Consider the following 14405-nt stretch of genomic DNA (forward strand, 5'->3'; position numbering starts at 1 on the left):
GGGTCTATTCCTATCATATCATTATGTGACCAAGCAAAACAATCCATGTTAGTTCTCAATAACCGAACGAGTTCTTCGCGAATGTTACCTGTACATTCTGATCCGGAAAGCACAGTTCGTTCTGGATGCAGCGCGTCCAGGATGACTTCGTCTAGTTCTGCCTACGGAGGCTCAATGTACTCGTCCTAGATGCGTTGGCTCTGTAATTGCTATGCAGGCGAGCTGGTTGTTGACTTCGGAGCTAATTTATAGCAATCCTTAGCTTCTTCCTGGTCCCCACATATCTCTTGCACCTCCCCAAGGTGTTGGAAACTTCAGACACTGGTGGTATGTTGAGGGAATTGCTTTCATCTCGTAGATCCAGGGCCTGCTAAGGATCACATTGTAAGTAGAGGGTCCGTCAATAACCAGATATCTTACCTGCTTGTTTACACCTCCGGCATAGGTCAGGATGACGATTTCTCCTAGGGAGTGCTTTGTTTCGCCACTGAAACCAACTAAGGGGACCGCCTTCTTTGCTAGATCTTTCTCGGTGAATCTCATGCCTTTGAGTGTCTCTAGCATGATCAGGTTGACGGAGCTTCCGGTATCCACCAAGATCTTTCTCACCTCGCAATTTCCTATGGGGAGCGTGATGATTAGAGCATCGTGGTGTTGTTCCGGAGCAGACCCTGCATCTGTTTCGTCAAAGGTGACTGATGGCAGATTCTGGCGGTTTATCCTGCAGGAATTTTCTGGTCTGTCTCCTTTAGTTCTGGTTGCGTGCCTCTTTGCTGCTGAATATGTCAGTCCGCACAGCTCCGATCCACCTGTAATAATATTCACAGTTCTAGTGCATTGAGGAAGAGGAGATGGCAGAACCTGATCTACTGAGTTCACTCGGGTTGTGCTTCTGGGTAGGAGGTGATCCAGATTTCCTTGGTCATAATGGAATTTGACTTCCTTTCTAAGGGAATGGCATTCGTCCGTGTCATGGGTGTTACTGTCGTGGAACTCGCATTTTTTGCCCATGTCATTTCTGCTACTGGGGTATCCTTCTGCTGGAAGTTTTGGCCATCTGACTCTGCGTCCCAGCTCCTTAGAGGCTTTAAATAGTCCTGCAAGATTGGTAGTAAAACCATACTCACTTACTTTTGGAGGCAGATCTGCTTCGCTCTTTTCTTCAGAATTTCCAGAAACTCTGTTCACGCTTCTGCTGTAGGGCTTGGACCTTTCATTCCTCTTCTCTACCGGAGCTTTCCTGGATACTAGGTCTGAGTCATAGATGCCTCTGATTGGTGCAGAGTCTTCCTCCAATCTCATGATAGCAATTGCCTTTGTTTGTACTTCCTCAAAGGTGGTGTAAGGGTGCTTCATCAGATCCTTGTAAAGATCTGAATCCTGGTGCAGTCCTCGGCGGAAGGCTTGTATAGCGGTTGCTATATCACATCTTGGGATAGCCACCTTCTCCTTGTTGAACCTGTTCAAGTAATCACGGGTGGACTCCTCGAACCCTTGCACTATCCGGTAGAGGTCAGTCCCTTCTCCGCTTTCCTGCCGCCAATTTGCTTGGTTGAAGGCATTGACTAGGTCGGCGAAGCTAGATATGATCTTGTTTGGCAGGCCGACGAACCACTGCAGGGCTGCTCCTGACAAGGTTGATCCGAATCCTTTCCACATGCAAGCTTCCTTCAGAGATCCAGTTGCGGTTATCACCATCATTTTCTGCTTGTAGTGGTTGATATGGTCAAGTGGATTCGTGGTTCCGTCGTAGAGCATTATGGCTGGCGGCACACATCCCATAGGAACACCGACTAGGGCTATGTCGTCCACGAAAGGTGAGTCTACGTAGCTGTCTCGGGCTGCTTTCTCCATCGGACAGGCTACGCCTGGTATCCTGTACATCAGCTCCCTCAGCTCCTGGTACTGCTGCTCCAGCGAGTTACCTGCTCCTGCAAGAGAGTTAGAAACAGGCGGGAAGGAACCAGCAGGTGTACCTCCTAGCTAAGGCACTCCAGAAAATTGGCCTGGTGCTGGCTGATTGGTTACTGGGGTGGCACTGATTATGGATCCAGGCTGCCATCCTGGTGTCTGTTGTAGGCCTCCGATCCAGGCTCCACTGGTGAATTGGCCGCAGGATGGAGCTGCTGCGTTGATGACGGGTCCAGATTTCCATCCTGACGTCTGGTGTGCGGGGGTACCTGAAAAAGGCGGAAGGTCAGATCCTGACGGGGTGCTAAATAAAGCATTACCTGATGACTACTGCAGGGTGGATGGGTTATCAAATGATAGGCATCCCAATCCTCTGGGCTCAATTGGTTCACTGGGTGCTACTCCTGTAAGGTCCAGTCTGGTGACTAGTTCTGACGGAATTGGTCGACTCGATCCTCCTCCGTTGGTTCTAGTCGGAGCCTCTGGTGCTGATGTTGGCTTGGTCTGGACTGTTGTCACGATCTGAGAAGTCATGTTCTGGTTGTCCTTCCTCAGATCTTCAAAGGCCTGACGTAGAACATCCATCCCCTGGATCATCACCTGCATCGGGTCAAGCACTGGAGGTCCTCTACTTGTGAGAACTTTTGCACCTGATCCCTCCTGGGTCGGGGCTCTGGATGCAGCTTCACCTCTGCTGGGGCTGCTTTCCCTGCTGGATATGGACTGACTGGGTGCGCCTGCTGCCTTGGGTATCTGCGGTGGCTTCAGAGGCGGAGGAAGAGGCATGGTTCTAGGCGACATGCTGACGGGGGTCATCTGACTGGATGCTGGGGATGCACTGACTGATCCTGCAGATGCAGAAGTAGGTCCTGCTCCAGAAGACAGGGCTGACATGCTCTGGCTGCTGGAAGAATTTTGGCTGGTTCCAGACATGGCGACGGCTGGTTCAGTTTTACGAGACTTGGCTATAGAAAATGATCACTATGCCCCACGGTGGGCGCCAAATTGTTTTGGTCAAAATTTACCGATTATGAATTAATTATGTGAGTGATAGTGATTAATCTACGGCCGAGTAATATTCGATTTGTGACAATGACAACGAACGAAAATAAAAACGAATAGAAGAATGACACGGAGGATTTTTGGTGACGCGGAAATTCCGGTGTGGGAACAACCGCGGGGGGAGTCGGAATCCCACCAACTTTGCACTATAATCGAGATTAAATACTCAAGTAAGGAAATACAATTATTTTGCTAGAGAATTATTGCCAAGTGTAGACGGGATTTTGAGGAGTGATGTGTTGCTTGAGATAATTTCGAATGCCCCTTGAATGCTACTCCCTTCTCGTTTATATAATAGCCAGAATCAGACTTAGGGTTTTTTGGAGCTGCCTCTGCTTCTGTTTCTAAATACCAGGTCAACTCCCTAAAGAATAGGGGTTGGTTGTTGACTTAATTCCCCTTCCTTTTTTGCACGTGTGTTTTCTCTTTGGTCCATTTGTGTTTGTTGCTTTTTGATCTCACAACTCTCTTTGTGCCACGTCATCGGTCCATCTCCATTGTTTTCCTCCAATCGATGGCCGCCACGTCATGAGTGATATAAGTGTAAATTTTATCCCTAACAGAAACTATTCCCATGTATTACTTGTATAACTTCTGAATTTGATCTCATATATAATAAAGGGTGTTGATTTTCGCAGTACCTATTTTACTCATTACAGTACACAATTGACAAGTTTACCCCTCTCATTAATCAATTTTTTTTTTTGAAAAAAGAGGGGGAAATCATGTAGTACATCGCACCTTCCCACATACCACCAACCAAGACCTACCCCAGGCCACATACCACCAACCACAGCCACAACGCCAACCCCACACACCCATGACCTACCATCGCCAAACCCCCACCTTCACCTTTTCCATCGCCGGCAACCCCAATGCACCCCTCCACCGGAAATCCCGACCCCTCTCTTCACTAGTAACACCGCCCTTTTTCTTCGCCAACGAACACACTCCCACCGAACCCAAGCCTGGCCTGCTGGCGTCCATCAAATACAACAGCCACCCTTACGCCGCCTTTCTCGCTGACGTTCATCGCCAATCCGCCAACACCCAATATCTCATAACCAAAACCAAAACCCAAATTAAATGATAAATCTTACAAACACACGAATGAATTCATTAATTTGATTAGTGATTTGTAATTAATGAATCAAATGCATATTTTACATTAAAATTATCATCCATAAATGGAAAAATTGATTAATTGAGATGTTCTATGGTTTGAAATTGGTGAGTGTGTTAGAATTAGGAATTTACTAGTTAGGGGTAGTAAATGGAAACTTTTGTACAAAATCTACTGAATCGAGTAAAATGTATACTGCGAAAATAAATTATGATAAATCATCAAACAAAAACAACATACGCACTAATCCCAAGTATTACTTGTATAACTTCTAAATTTAGAAAACTCTCAGGTATGTCCTTGGTCTCTCGTTACTTATATTACTTCGTATATGATATGATTTCAATATATAGTCGAATACTTTGAGAACAATCCAAGAATATTTTTAATGATAATATCTGAACTATAATACCTTGGAGAACAATCCAAGAAAGAGTATCAAAATTCACGTTGGATGGTGTTGCTATGCTTCAATCACGTTGAATAGTTGAATATAAAACGTAAACAAATGACTTAGTCGGAAAGAGTAGCAAAATTCACTCTTAGCCTATAAATAACATTCGAATTGCAGAATTGAAATTTCAATATAATTATCATGGTTCCTATTGTATGTGCAGTTGTATCTAGGCTCCAGCGAGTAAATACGTTATAGCGACAAAATCATGGCCTTCCCTTGAATCATGCAGCGAGGCTCGTCCCATAGACGAAGAGAATGATGATCTTTTCGGTCAGCTACCTGAAGAAATTTTGTTGTCACTAATATCTTTCTTTACGATGAAGGAAGCTGCAAGATTTAGTCTTGTTTGCCGCCAATATGAAGTCATATGGCGTTATTTTCCGGTATTGATCTTCGAAGATAACCAAGTGAATTTCGATAATTATGACGTAGTTGTTGAAAAGAAAGCTTGCTTTGTTTGGAGGGTTTATCGTGTTATCGAAAAGCATTTGGGGACAACTATAGACGAACTTGGAATCACATTTGATTTAGAACCAAGTAGGCAATCTTATTTTGATAAGTGGGTGGTTGTTGCACTAGATAAACAGGTTAAGGATTGATCTCAACTTTTCACCAACTCGGAAAGTACTATGTGTACGCAATGACCGTTTTTATCTTTTTTATGACTATCCTCTTGATATTCCACCTAAGTTGACTGGCTCCTTCAAGTCGTCTTTTCTAACGTCTCTTTGTCTTAGATACGTCAATGTCACCGATGAATTCGTTGATTTCCTCCCTCATAGTTGCCCACGATGTTGTGCATCCAAGGATCATCATGTTTAACTAGAGTCACCGGTTGTTTAGAAGTGAAACAGTGAGAGGTCTCTTACTGTAAAAATCTGAAAAAAAATCCATGTGTCAGCCCGAAAGCTTCAGTCCTTGACACTTAATAGCGTATTTCCTGTTGAGCTATTACGCATTATGGATTCTCCCTCTCTCGTTGAGATGTCAATTAGCGAGGCACATAGATTGCCCTATTCATTTGACTACCTTGAAGACATTTTGTCCCAGTTGGTATATCTTAATCGAAGGATTGTCCAAGAGGTACTTTTGTTGGTCAGTGCAGTTCTTCTTTGCCTCATTTCTTGTTTACGACCGTCCTATCAGCTTAAGACAACTCTCACAATCGAGTTTTATTTTTTTGAATAAACATATTTCTAAAGTAATATTTTTTTGTCTTTCTATAACCGTGGGGAATGATGAATGGTGTTGCTATGCCGAAACTTGAACATCTAGAACTGCAAGTTTTGAATTCAGTGGATTACTCAAGCCTCCTTGTATGTACTTTCGTGATTGAGGCATCCCCTGGTGTTAGGCCCAAAATCTGGATATGGGCTGGTCTGGGGCAGCGAGTCTAGAAGCAGTGTGGGACGCAGGGCGTCAGGGAGCTAGGGTGGCAGCATCAGCGTGCAGTGCAAGACGTGGGCTTTGATCCGTATGGAAGAAGTATACGGAAATTCTATCACTTATCATATCCAATGGAGGAAAGTCCTATTCTACTTCAAATTAGGAATAACTTGGAAGAAAAGCAAGAAACACTAGCTGAGCAAGCTCCCCTATATAAGGGGCCTCAATACAAAGAAGGAAGATCATCGAAAAATACAAGAATTATACCCTAGCCTCCATAGCATAACACACGAACTTTACTTCCCCTGGAGTTATAGTGAAAATCTGGGTGGGATTCCGTCTCCCCCCGCGGTTGTTTCCCAAATTGGGTTTTCTGCGTCACCAAAATTACTTGTGTTATTTATTTACGTCGCGCATTCAAATTATCATACAACAAACAAACAAATCGCAATAAGGACCTAACATTAAGACCGCTTTAACCCTAATTGGTAGAAATTTACCAAAACAGTTTGGCGCCCACCGTGGGGCATAGTGGTCGTCTTCGTTAGCCAGTCTACACAGCAAGCATAACATGTCCGGACACCAAGAAACCAACTCAGGTAGCACTAGCGGCGCCCCAGCAACACGGCACCATCTCCCTCGGCGACAACACGGGTACCATCTCTCTCGGCAGCACGCACAACCCCGGTTCAAACCACCAGTGCCGCCCAGATACCAGCAGTCAAGCAAAGTCAAAGTTCCCAAGCAGCAGCAAGCCCATCTTCGGAGAGAATCCAGACTAGAGATTCGGGAGTCGTCCAGGGACGACAAGGAGTCCCACAGCCTGAGAGAGGAGCACAATCTAGGCAACAGGCTCAGGCTCCTCCGAGTCCCACCAGCATCATGATAAGCGGATTGGACACATTAACAAGGACAATCCGAACAATGCAGAATGAAAATAGGAGCATGAGATCTCAAATGGAAGAGGACAACAATTTCCTCCGAGCACAGATCAACGAGTTAAGAAGCCATGCCGCTAATTCAGCCCCTTGGATGCAGAAAGACAGATTCAATGGATCACTAGGAGAAAGTAGGGATCGGAGGCAGACGCGGGTGCTGCCACGCGAAGGAGCACTAAGATTGGACATGGACACAACACCGCAGCCAAGAGGAGGCCTGGTCCCAACAGGACTAGGAGCATTGACACTAGATGATGAGCCAGCACGCCAAGATCCAACACCCACGTCAGATGCAGAAGGACGCCAGCAGAGTAGAGCGGCAGCTGCGATCCCGGTGATCAGGGCTCTAGTTACAAATCAAGCTGAGTATACCTGGGAAAGCGGCCCGGTTGCAGCAGCATCACGGATGCACCAACCAGTAGTCTTAGGACAACAGAACTTTGTACGAGGGGCAGAATGTCAGTCACAGGAGCATCTGCGACCCGCCGGGAGAGAGACATACATAGAACAGCAATACCAGGAACTACGAAGCCTCCTCCAGAGGGTCCCAGGAATGTCGCTGCCTATGGAGATGGCTGCACCGGAAAGATACGCTGACTCGCCTTTTACTGACAATATAGCTACAGTGGCCTTACCAAAAGGATTTAACGTCCCAACAATGACCCTCTTCGATGGAACCACAGACCCCTGTGATCGCATTAGCCAGTTTAAGCAAAAAATGATGGTTACCACTGCCACAGGAGCCTCGTAGGAGGCATGCATGTGTAAAGGATTTGGTTCAACCCTAACCGGAGCAGCACTACAATGGTTCGTCGGCTTGCCCAACGGAACCATATCTTCATTCGTCGATTTGGTCAACGCCTTCAATCAGTAGTTCTCCAGCAGCCGGAGAACACCAAAGCAGCCAAGCGATCTGTATAGGATCGTTCAGGAAATAGGCGAATCAATCAAAGATTACGTCACCAGGTTCAATGCAGAGAAATTCTCAATACGAGGCTGCAACACGTCCACGACCATCAACTCCTTCAGGCAGGGCTTGGATAAGGAATCAGACCTCTACAAAGAATTAACGATGTACCCTTGTGAGAGATTCGAAGAAGTCCAGCAGAGAGCTACAGCGGCACTTAGATTAGAAGAGGATACGCAAGCTAGAAAGGGAATAACAAACTTTGACAAACCTAGTAGGAAAATCTCAACAGAAAAGAAAGACGAACGAGCTAAGCCATACCTCAGACCCAATATCAGCAGAGTAGCAGAAAAAACCCAGCAAGTTGATGACTCGCAACATCCTCCCAAGCTATCTGAGTACGGATTCAACACGGGAATGGAAGGGTTGCTGAAAGCACTAAGAGGATTAGGTGATCAGGTTAGGTGGCCAAAGCCTCCCACTCAGAATCGACCCAACGACGATAGAGACAGCAACAAGAGATGCGAATGGCATTAAGACATAGGGCACAGGACAAAAGACTGCTACAGGCTGCGTAGGGAAGTAAAGTTCCAGGTACGCAGGGGAAACTTGGACCACTTGTTATCACGTGGGGCAAGCGGGGACGGGGAGGGAAGCAGCGAACCAGGTGCTTCCTTCTGCCCCACCCATATGCACGAAAATTATTAACGTGATAACAGGCGGATCCGAGCTATCGGGTTTAACATATTCCGCCGCTAAGAGGAAAGCCATCAAACGTAAAGGGGATCATCCAGAGACTTCGTACAGGGTAAGCCAGATCAATTTACCCCCGGTAACTTTCGACAAAACCGACATAGAAAGCGGCGCAAAGCATCATGACGACGCCCTAACTATAACGTTATCCATTGGTAATTGCACCGTACGAAAAGCATTAGTGGATACAGGGAGTTCTGTGATCCTCATCATGCTGGAAACCCTCAAAACCATGGGTTTTGACAAAGAGAACCTGATAAAGAAATCTGTACCCCTGGTGGGATAAAGTGGTGAGACTGCACATTCGGTAGGTGAGATAACCATCCCAACGTATATTGAAGGAGTTAACAAACTGGTAAGATACTTAGTCATTGAGGGTCCGACCACTTACAACGTGATACTAGGAAGACCATGGCTGCATCAGATGAAGGCGGTGCCCTCAACATATCATCAGTGTCTCAAGTTCCCAACACCATGGGGTACGGTCATAGTTAAAGGGGATCGAGAGGAATCCAGGAACTGCTACGCTCAAGCCCTCAAAGCTACAACCAGGCTACCCTCATAGCAATTACAGGACTGGGGCACCTCGAAAGAATACAAAGAACCTCCCTCGGAAGAACTAGACTAGGTCCACCTGGACGAGGAGCACCCGGATAGGACAATATTAATTGGAGCAACTTGAAGTGAAGAGCTACGCAGCCAGCTGACTCAATTTCTGAAAGCCAACATGGATTGTTTTCCTTGGTCCCATGACGATATGATAGGTATAGACCCATCCGTTATTTCACATAAGCTAAGTGTAAACCCAGGCTGCACCCTAGTACAGTAGAAAAGAAGAAAATTCGCGGCAGAACGAAACGAAGTCATTAACAAAGAGGTAGAAAGTCTCTTGGCAGCAGGTAAAATCAGAGAAGTCAGCTACCCTGAATGGCTTTCTAATGTAGTAGTAGTGCCCAAGAAAAATGGGAAGTGGAGGGTATGCGTAGACTTCACAGATTTAAATAAAGCTTGTCCCAAGGACCCCTTTCCACTGCCACATATCGATGCAATGGTGGACGCTACTGCGGAACACGAGGTATTTACTTTCCTCGACGCCTGGAGCGGTTACAATAAGATTAAGATGCATCCACAAGATCAAGAGAAAACAACATTCATGTCAGAAAGAGTCATATATTGTTATAATGTCATGCCCTTTGGCCTAAAGAATGCCGGGTCCACTTACCAACGGTTGGTAAATAAAATGTTCAAGCAGCAAATAGGGAAGACTATGGAAGTATACATAGACGGCATGGTAGTGAAATCCAAAAAACCAGGAATGCATATGGAACACTTGGCAGACACCTTCCAGACATTAAGGGAGTTTAAAATGAAGCTTAATCCGTCCAAGTGTTCGTTTGGAGTATCCTCAGGAAAATTCTTAGGATACATGGTGACTCAGAGAGGAATTGAAGCAAGCAAGGAACAGATAAAAGCAATACTCCAGCTGGAATCACCGCAGAAACCAAAAGATGTGCAAAGGCTAGTGGGGAAGGTAGCGGCCCTAAACAGGTTCATATCAAGGGCTTCAGATAGGTGCAAGCTGTTCTATGATATATTGAGGAAGAGTCAAAAATTCGAATGGACCAAGGAACACGAGAAAGCATTCACGGAACTTAAAAACTACCTAAGCACGCCACCATTACTCGCGAAGCCAAAGCAAGGGGAGCCTCTATTCCTATATCTATCAGTTACGGAAGCAACTGTAAGCGCGGTCTTGGTCAAAGAATAAGGAGTACAGCATCCTGTGTATTATATAAGTAAGTCTTTGCTTCCTGCAGAGACCAGGTACACTTCCTTCGAAAAACTAGCATTGGCTTTGGTTACTGCTTCCTATAAACTGCGGCCGTACTTTGAATCTCACACCATCCACGTAATAACCAACTACCCGCTAAAAACTATTATGAGGAAGCCTGAACTTTCGGGCAGAATGACTAAATGGTCAGTGCATCTTAGTGGGTATGACTTGCAATTTGAACCCAGAACAGCGATAAAATCCCAAGCCTTAGCAGATTTCGTCTCTGATTTCTGCCCTGCTACCCGTGGGGAGGCATAAAAAGGAATGCTGACAATAATGGGAAGTCAGGATAGCGAAATATGGACCTTATACATTGACGGAGCCTCAAATGCAAGGGGGGCTCGTGTAGGTTTGGTCCTTCGATCACCTAAAGGTGATATGATAGTACAAGCTGTTAGGTGTGAGTTCAAAGTAAACAACAACGAAGCCGAGTATGAAGCCCTTATACTTGGGATGCAGATGGCGTCGGGGCTTAAGGTGAGGAACCTGAGGGTGTATAGCAATTCCTTACTTGTGGTGAATCATGTAAACAACGAATATGTGGCACATGATTCAAAGATGATAGCCTACTTGAAGATAGCCACAGAGCAAAAGTCAAAGTTTAGGACGTTCAAAATAACTCAGGTGCCGCGAGATCAGAACATGGAGGCAGACGCCCTGGCAACGTTAGAGGCCACCTTCCAGCCCACAGAACTGTCAAATATACCTATCACCCACGTATTGACCCCAGCCATCCAGAAGGAGCCAGACCAGAATCCGGTGAAAGAGGCAGCACACATGCAGTATACGCAGGAAGCCAGAACCCCTGTTTCCGCGGAAGGACAGCAGGATCCAGATTGGAGAGTACCATACATAAATTGGCTAAGGGATGGGACGCTCCCTGAGGATAGAAAGGAAGCACAGAGTTTCAGGATAAAGGCCTCCAGGTATATCTTGATTGATAACATTCTCTTTAGAAAATCGTTGGCAGGACCATGCCTCAGGTGCTTGAACAAAGAGGAAGCAGAAACGGTGCTACATGATGTACACGGCGGAGAATGCGGGAACCATGCTGGAGGACGGAGTTTGTCTAATAAAATCTTGAGACAGGGGTATTTCTGGCCCACCATGCGCACATATGTCGTTAATCATGCCAAACGCTGTGAATCATGTCAAAAGGCGGCTCCAGCAATCCATCAGCCAGCGGAACCAATGCATCCAATTATCTCTCCATGGCCATTCATGATGTGGAGCATGGACATAGTGGGTAAGCTGCCCAGGGCTCCAGGAAACAGAGTGTATATGCTAGTCATGACTGATTACTTTTCAAAGTGGATTGAAGCAGAGGCAATGACAGAGGTAAAAGAGCGGCAGGTGATCTCTTTTATCAAACGTAACATCATAAGCAGATTTGGGATACCATCTGAGATCATATGTGACAATGGATCCCAGTTCATATCAGATAACACCAAGGGCTTCTGTTCACGTTGGAACATCACACTGATAAAGTCAGCTCCTAGGTATCCACAAACCAACGGCCAAGCCGAATCCAGTAACAAAATCATTGTGGAGAATCTCAGAAAACGGCTGGAAGAGTTGGGAGGAAAATGGGCAGATGAACTACCATTGGTACTCTTGTCAGACAGAACAACACCGAAAGTGGCAACAGGCCAAACTCTATTTAGCCTCATGTACGGAGCGGAGGCAGTAATACCCTCAGAGGCTCTGGTACCCACGCATAGATATGGCTGTCAGACGGTAGAGCAGAACCAGGTCAAAATGGCTAGTAGTCTGGATACAGTTGATGAGCTGCGAGAAAGCGCCTACATACGTATGGCATCATATAAACAATCTGTCGCCAAGACATATAACAAGAATGTTAAAATCAGGACCCTTGAAGTAGGGGACCTCGTACTCAGAAGGGTATTCGAAAATACCAAGAACCACAAAGCAGGCACGTTTGCTTACAAGGGGGAAGGGCCATATCAGGTTGAGAGCATTGTCAAGAATGGGGCATACAGGTTGATGACCATGCACGGTCAAATCCTAGATAAGCCCTGGAACATTCGTCACTTGAAACGGTACTTTGTCTGACAAAGTGCCAAAACTTTAGTGTACAAAGGACCTTTCAAAAGTCCGTGAAGCAAAAAAAAAAAAATGTGGGGGTTAGTATATGCTTTATGTACTGGTGTGTTTTAGAAAGCTTTTTTCTTTTGTTTTCCCTAGTTTTTCATTTTTCAAACCAAATCAAGTCGTTTTTAAACCAAGTAGTCAGTGTGGCTTCCGGATCAGATGTTGCCACTGGAACACCATGAGATAGCACCAGGTAATTTGCACTACTTTGGAATTTATCATGCTTCTACGAAGAAAGGCTTTGATACTAATGTTGGTTACTTGTCAGATAAGGAACACTCGAGGGTCCATTTTGCCATGTGAGGTGCGAGGCGTTTACTTAGTCAAGCCACATGGGGAGCATACGCCGAGGTAGCGCGCAGGGTACGGCGTACTAAGACCACCCATACCTTAACGTTAATCTCAGTAATTCCATAGCTATGACGTAGAGCAAAAGGTGCACGCACGAACTTTCAAACGTCTGGAACCACAAGGAACGCAACATTCCTTGTTAGTCGAAACTTGATCAATGAAGGTATGCTCTAGTCGGCTAACCCTAGTGATAAGATATTTTACGTCATGGGTAAAATGTGTTATCAAAAACCTGTAACCAGGAAAAAGGGTTGTGCACCTGGAGTCAGGTCAGCCTTCTGGATATACCTATATGGAATCAAAACACCAGAAACCAATGGCAAATAACGCAAGTATAACAAAAGGAGGGTCTAAAACCTAGACCCGGAATTACATCAAGTTAAGGCGCCTGCTACATGTAGCAGGCACCGTCAGAGTTTGAAAACCTGCGTACCAGCAGGCACAAAACAAGCCAAGATAAAAAAAAAAAAAAAAAAAAAAAAAAAAAAAACTTGCGCCACACAGGGCCAAGTCCCTAGATAATTTAAACTAAAAATTTTAAGAGAGATCAATCCTCTCAACAACTGCATCCTGGCCAATGCTCTGCTCCCCGTGCTCCATCTGTTTCTCTGTTGCAGGTACCTGAACAGCCTCAGGGGTTGCAGCAGCGCCGTCACCAGCCTCCTCCGCCAGGATCTCCTCTACAGTCCCAGAGATAGCCCCAGAGATATCCATAGCAGCGAAATCAGGTTTCGGATTAACAGCCTCAGCGTCAGGAGGGAACAAGGTGCTCAGATCCATACCATTGGGAAAGGCATGGGCAAACTCGACCAGCTTCTCTTCCAGGTTCCAAGATGTGTGCCTCCCCTTAGTATACGCCTGAATGGAGTCAATCCTCCCCTCAAAGGCAGTGTAGGCTCCCACATTCTTGGCCAGCTCTGCCATCTCTTCAGCACAGGCCTCTGCCTTTGTCAGCACAGAAGTCAGAATGCAGTTGGCCTCCTGTGTCCTCGCCAGCTGGTCTTTAGCTGCCTCCTTCTCCTTTTTGGCCACATGAAGCTGCTCCCTCAGTTTGGCGCAGGTAGCTGTGAGCTCCTTGTTCTTCCTCACGGAAGCCAGGCACTCAACTTTGGCCCTCTGTAGCATCTTGTGGAGATAGAGGGATGATTGAAGAGCTTGCAATGAAGAAAACCACTAGTCAGGGAAGCACAGGGGCAAAGAAAGGAAGGGGCCAGTAAAAGAAGGCTCACAAGGAAGTAGTGTTCAGTAGCCAGATCAGTCATCTCCTGGGGGGCAGTCTCATCAAATGTTCTAGAGCAAGCCGGAGTCAGAAGCCGCTCTAGTGCAGGCCAGTAGTTGGCGCGTTCAGCATCCCCAAAGTTAGCAAGGAGGCGCAGCAGTAGTTCATCAGCGTGGACAGGGGATCCAGGGGCACGTGATATTGGGGTCACCTCGATAGGTTCTGGAGTAGACCTTGAGGTGGATCTCTTTCTTGAGGAAACAGGAGAGGTAAAGGAGTCAGCAGTTCTTTTCCTGGCTTGACGCATCAGGATCTCAGAAGCAGAGGGTCTAGCACTTCCTACGGGGATACC

At 46.1% G+C, this 14405-nt stretch overlaps 1 protein-coding gene across 1 annotated transcript; it reads right to left on the reverse strand.

The window, feature by feature from the left end:
- Positions 1–258: 258 nt before the first annotated feature.
- LOC141651549 (uncharacterized) lies at positions 259–1698 on the reverse strand. The gene has a single exon (XM_074459254.1). It carries the CDS (start codon positions 1696–1698, stop codon positions 259–261), a length of 1440 nt encoding a protein of 479 aa, XP_074315355.1.
- Between the last annotated feature and the right edge of the window lie 12707 nt (positions 1699–14405).

This window comes from Silene latifolia, chromosome 4, assembly GCF_048544455.1.
Source record: "Silene latifolia isolate original U9 population chromosome 4, ASM4854445v1, whole genome shotgun sequence".
NCBI lineage: Eukaryota > Viridiplantae > Streptophyta > Magnoliopsida > Caryophyllales > Caryophyllaceae > Silene > Silene latifolia.

Coding starts and splice junctions, on each gene's coding strand:
- LOC141651549 (XM_074459254.1), bottom strand. CDS start 1,698: ATGGTGATAACCGCAACTGGATCTCTGAAGGAAGCTTGCATGTGGAAA.